The 5,848-nt window shown below is 30.4% G+C and overlaps 1 protein-coding gene across 1 annotated transcript; it reads right to left on the bottom strand.

Annotated features, from left to right (window-relative positions):
• Positions 1 to 348: 348 nt before the first annotated feature.
• Positions 349 to 5,122, bottom strand: LOC127738228 (zinc finger protein ZIC 4-like). Its single transcript, XM_052249403.1, has 2 exons — positions 4,118 to 5,122; positions 349 to 1,008 (listed from the first exon to the last, which is right to left on the bottom strand). Exons 1-2 carry the CDS (start codon positions 4,992 to 4,994, stop codon positions 461 to 463), a joined length of 1,425 nt encoding a protein of 474 aa, XP_052105363.1. The 5' UTR covers positions 4,995 to 5,122; the 3' UTR covers positions 349 to 460.
• Between the last annotated feature and the right edge of the window lie 726 nt (positions 5,123 to 5,848).

A 5,848-nucleotide genomic window follows, 5' to 3' on the forward strand; every position in this document is an offset into this window, starting at 1 on the left:
TAATTTTTGGTTCTTCAGTATAGAATTTGGGGGCGTGTAAAGGTACTATAAGATGTCACGGTGGCATTTGTATTATATTGCACGTTATTGTGTGTTTGATTAATTTAAATGACATGATCTATTTTAATGTTTTATATTTTTTTCACTACGATGTAAGTTAATACATGTATTTAACTGAACAAGATCCGGTGTAGTGCTGTATACAAATTATCATTTTAACTTCTCTCCTCTTCGAAAAGGACAACACAGCATGAATAATATTTATTCTAATGTCTGGAATGAAACTATTCGAAATTGATAGTTGATTCCCTGGTTTTAAGGTATATCTTTATATAAAAGAACACACAATATTGTATCAATATAATTATAATAATAATAATAATAAATAAATCTGTGTACAGAATTATTTTTATAAATCATCTGTGATATGTGACTAGGTCATTATCCTTGTCTTTGCATGTTATGAATATTGCATAATAGGCATGTGATGAAACGATGGTAACGTAGGTACGGACGGTAAAGGTGGAGCACTTGGTAGGGATGGCACTGAACCCATATTCTGATGTTCTTTATTAACTACAGATGGCGGTATAGTTGACCTTGAATGACACACAAACCAGTCATTTAATTTTTGAATTTCCGGCGCTGATGACGGTGGTTCCGAATTGACTAGTGGTAGATTTGAAACGTCTGGTTTCTTATCCACCGTTTTTTGCACTGTTGGTGAATTCCAGTTAGATTTACTTTTTGCTGGAGATATTGTTTGTGATTCTCCTGCACCACAGGCTGCCATTTCTTCTGCATCTTTTTCCATTGAAGGTGTAATTTCTCCATGAATTTTCATGTGCTTCCGAAGAGAGCTTGGGTGTGTATAACTTTTATCACAACCGCGTACTCGACAGTAGTATGGTTTATCACTGGTATGAACGTGAGAATGCTTCTTTCTATCAGAACTATTAGCAAATCGTCTATCGCATCCCTCGAATTCACATTTGAAGGGTTTTTCACCTGAAATAGATAATGATTGAAAATATTCATTTGCTTTGGATTCATTTATTCTGATAGTTATAGTTAATAGCTCCTCTTTGTATATTTGAATTTAAGGCAACAGAAAAGCACGTTCACGAGAGGTATGATCAAAGTTTTATAATTTAAACCCCCCCCCCCCTCCCACCCCACGAAAAATATATGTTATATTAAAAAAAATACAACAAACGCATACGAATGAAAACGATAAATAATCGATGCGCCTTTTAATTAAACATTCTTAAAATATATGCAATGTTTTGCGTATATCCCAATTATTTGTCAATGTGTATCCTAACGCATATCCAAAACAAAAAAGTTTTACTCAGGATTATGAAAAAAAATGAAAGAAACTAATAACCATAGGTATAATTCAATAGAAGATGTTTAGTTTATAAAAAAAGTTGAAATTATATAAAGAATTATTGCATAGGAATTTCATATGTTTACTTAAAAAGGGGGTTTTGTAATAAATAGATAAATAAATTAATTAATTTAAACATAAAAAAATATATTTTCTGTATTTTTTTAAATTTTCTGACGTCTTAATTGTTCACTTCGACAATCTTCTTAATATTTTTTATTTGTTCGTTTTACAATGTATTATAATATAGCTATAACCTTATTTGTTCTGATTATTATCATTATGGTTAAAAAGTGGGTAGGTTTATATGTCATTGAGACAGCTACTTAAAATACAAAACATCCAGTGTTATATATTTCACAAACCTTGTTAATGCTGCTTCTTAATTTATTAATTTTCAAAGTAATTAATAAACTTTTATATAATAATATATAACAAAAGAATGTTTAGATTTTTAGAAATTGAAAAATAAATGACCAAAAAGATAATGCACAGCAAAAATGAAGAAATGACAATTTATTGGAAATAATTCTTCAATATTGTGTTTCATCCCAGAAATTACGATTAACTGATTTCTTTTACAACTAGATGATTTGAGAAAGCCCGTCGGGGAGAATTAAACGGCCTTTACTAATTCCCATATGACCTTTTAAAGGAAGTGACCAGTTTGGCTCATTACATATATAATTCCCTGATTACTTTAACTCTTCTCGCAGTTGGTCTTACGTATTCTTAAGCAAACTTTGACACTCCCGCAGTGAAAATCTTGACAGTGTGTAGTTGAATTTTTGGGGATAACCGCATGAACGAACAGATAAGAGATATTTCACAAAAACGGTTAATGAAGAAGTCACTGTAGCAAAAACGATACTTACATAAAATTGATTGGAATTTTATCGGAGTATAATATTCTACTTAACATGTATAAACCGCTGAGAAAAGTTGTTGTTTTAAGCATATTTAGCTGCAATGGATTTATATTAGAAAACATCTTAGTTTGAAACAGCTGTGCAAAACCTAAAACTTTGACACATACCGAGATTAACCCTTTCAGATTATTGACGCGAAAATCTATTGAACTGATTTCTGAATTAGGAAACCGATGAAAACCGGGATTATTTGAAATGATTACAAAAAGGAAATAGATAACCTTTTGTTGATTATTTAATAAATCATATTTAGAAAATATCCGATAGCCATTTTGACCAACTTGAATCCACAAGATATTATTGACAAAAACGTAAATAAATGGAACCAGATTTTATAAGTTTTTATAAGTGCATTAAAATTTACAACTAGTTGAAGATGTTTTTTTTTTAGCAGCAATTGTTTACACACAATTAAGCTGAAGCGTTCATTTTAACAATATTGTGTTATAGAACAAAACACCATAAACATATACATAAGTTAAGGAATCGAAGTGTTATACCATATAAATGCACTTGTTCCTAAATGCATGTGTCATTCAATTTTAAATATATAATATCTTTTATGAAAAATAAATAAATATGGATCGAAAACTATGACCATCATTAAAATATATGTATGATAAAAGATAGGTTTCAATATATCTTTGATTTATCTAAAACGGTAAATATTAATTATGTGCAATATTTATAACTAACAATGGACGAATTAACCTTACAATACGTAACAAATATATTTATGATATCGTGAACGTTAAATAATTACAAAATGCTAGTAATCATATTCACAAATTCTGCTTAATATCTTAACTTGAAATCTTCTTTTTTTCAGATCAAAGGTTTTATTTCCCTGTCAAAACCATTTATTACCTCTCGGAGGAATAATGTAAGTAATGATTCTCTCTACAAAGGTTTTTTCTCCTTCATAATTTAGAAGGGACAGTTTCTCAAGGTAATTATTTTTCAATACATAACACATCATAATGATTTAAGCATCTGTCAAAAGGGAGAAATGTACATGATTTACATTTTTGTGATAGTAACGGCAAAATGTGCATGTTCTCTCTAAAATATATTTCTTGATGAATATTTTGAAATATATGCTTTTAACAGTATATCGTCAATTCCTTAATTGAGACATGCTAATAGTGAACGAACCATTAAGACGAACTTTTGTGTCCTTCTAATGATTTTGCCATCAAAAAGTGAAACGGTGTGAAATTATAAATATTTATTATGATATAGATCTGAGTCTTTTAGAACGTTTGAAATAGAAGCCAGATACGGCTCAATTGTAATCCGGTACATACATATGTTTTGCACGTTTGTGGAATATTTTTCTGCTAAGTATGTGTAACAATTAAATGATGTGAAGAATAATAAAAACTAAAAAATATAAATACACCTTTCTGTGATTTTTTAAACATAAAGTTATATATTTGTTTCACCAGAAAGTTAAATTTATAACATATCCAATTTAAATCCCTTTTCTTGTCTTTTTGCTTTTTTTTATATAAACATAGACCTGTAGAATTTCAAATTATCAGGAAAGTCTTTAATTATAATTCAATTGATAAAAATCTTAGAAAGACTTTTAATATTTCCTTTTCCTTTAGAATGTTTCCAAACCGTCAAGCCACTGCGATATCTTTTATACTGTTTTCCTTTAAAGTAAATATTTATAAGAGAATAACGAGTTATTTATTAAACAGTTAAATAGCTTTGTTATCAGTTTTTGTTAAAAAATATATATTATTTTTGTAATTTTCAAAATATACGAGACAGTTTTTTTCATTCTTACCCGTATGTATTCGTTTATGGATCTTGAGATTTTCAGACCTGGCAAAAACTTTTCCACATCCCGGAAACGGACACGGAAATGGCTTTTCTCCGGTATGAACTCTAATATGATTGACCAGTTTATATTTTGCTTTAAAAGGTCGTCCTTCTCGCGGACATTCTTGCCAGAAACAGGTATGACACGTCTGCTCCGGTCCTCCAACATGCTCTATAGTTATATGGTTCACAATTTCATGCATCGTGTAAAATACTTTATTGCATGCCTTTTTTGGTTCTTGTTGGTCTTGGTCAATCCATAAGCACGTGCGTTCTTGCTTTATAGGAGGTCTAATGTATCGAAAAAAGGACGACGATCCATTCGGAAACATGTTCATGTGATTAAGGAAAGATTGTTGCGAATGATCATGATACTGCTCTGAACGAGGTAATGAATTGTATCCAAGCTGATCACCACGGGAATACATGTCACTTGTATGTCCAGGAATATTAAAATATCCAGATTGTGGAGGCACATTTTGGCGTGAGCTGTGGTAAGGTGAAGCTTCGTGAAGACCCTGAAGTAAAACGTGTGTGCTAACATCTTGGTGATGATGATGGGAGGGATATCCAGAAGAGGAATGAAATAGCATTCCGGACGTCCGAGATGGAATATTGGTATCATTCATGGATCCATGCAATCCAAATTCAGAACGCCTTAAAAACAAGTCCCTGGAATTTATATTGTTAACATTAGAATATGCACCCGTATACCCATTTGCTTGAGTATTGTAATAATTATATTGTTGGTTCTGGATCATACTTCCTTCCGGGTGACCGTAACTGACCCCTGGTGGAGAAATATGCTGGGGGTCACTTCTATCCATGAAAGATGCAATCATTATTAAGACAATTTTCCAGTTTATTTGTCTATTTACAAAAGCTTAACTGTAAACATGCAGAGCTGATTCTTCAAGAACAGGTGATAGTTTGTTAAATTTCTACATTTCAACACTTTACACTTGTTATTTGGCGCTGTTAATGCTTAAACTGATATGTTTACAATCTATATGAATCTTCAATCAATGTTTTCAGACAAGCCGTTTTCATGGTGAGCACCCTGTCATGCTGTCACGCCTTTCTCGCAAGCGATTGGATGAAAATCATCTCTTCCACAGAATCGGGATTGTGTATCGGTAAATCATATATCAAGTTTATGTGATGTTATTGATATATATGAGATATCCCATAATGTTATTTCAAATAAATAGTATTCTTTCATTTCCCGAATTGTTAATGGTAGTTTTATTACCATGTATAAAAAAAAAATGGAAAAATTATGATGTTTTATTAAGAATATTTTTTTCATAACGTACATATTATTTTATCAAGTTGTATAAGTTTATGCAGTTGTTCCCTGCTTATGGCCGAAAAAAGATAATAGTTACATCGGGAAAACATATCAAGACGTGTATTTGTTACATTATTTTTACCGATTATATACTCAGTTGTACTGAGACATTTACACTTAGTTTGGTTATTTTTTTATACAAAACTTAGTGATATTTTTGTTGTTGTTGTTCTTTCGTAAAAGTATATATAATTTTTTATAATCATTATAATAATATTATTGATACTTTTTTAAAATTATTTTATCATCATTGGTTAATTTTTATGCATTTTTATCTTAATATATAGTTTTAATTTTTTTATTTGCTATTTTCTTATAGTCCAACACTTAGGGTAGCGGTTAGGA

Source organism: Mytilus californianus, unplaced genomic scaffold (genome assembly GCF_021869535.1).
Source record: "Mytilus californianus isolate M0D057914Y unplaced genomic scaffold, xbMytCali1.0.p SCAF_4, whole genome shotgun sequence".
NCBI classification, from domain to species: domain Eukaryota; kingdom Metazoa; phylum Mollusca; class Bivalvia; order Mytilida; family Mytilidae; genus Mytilus; species Mytilus californianus.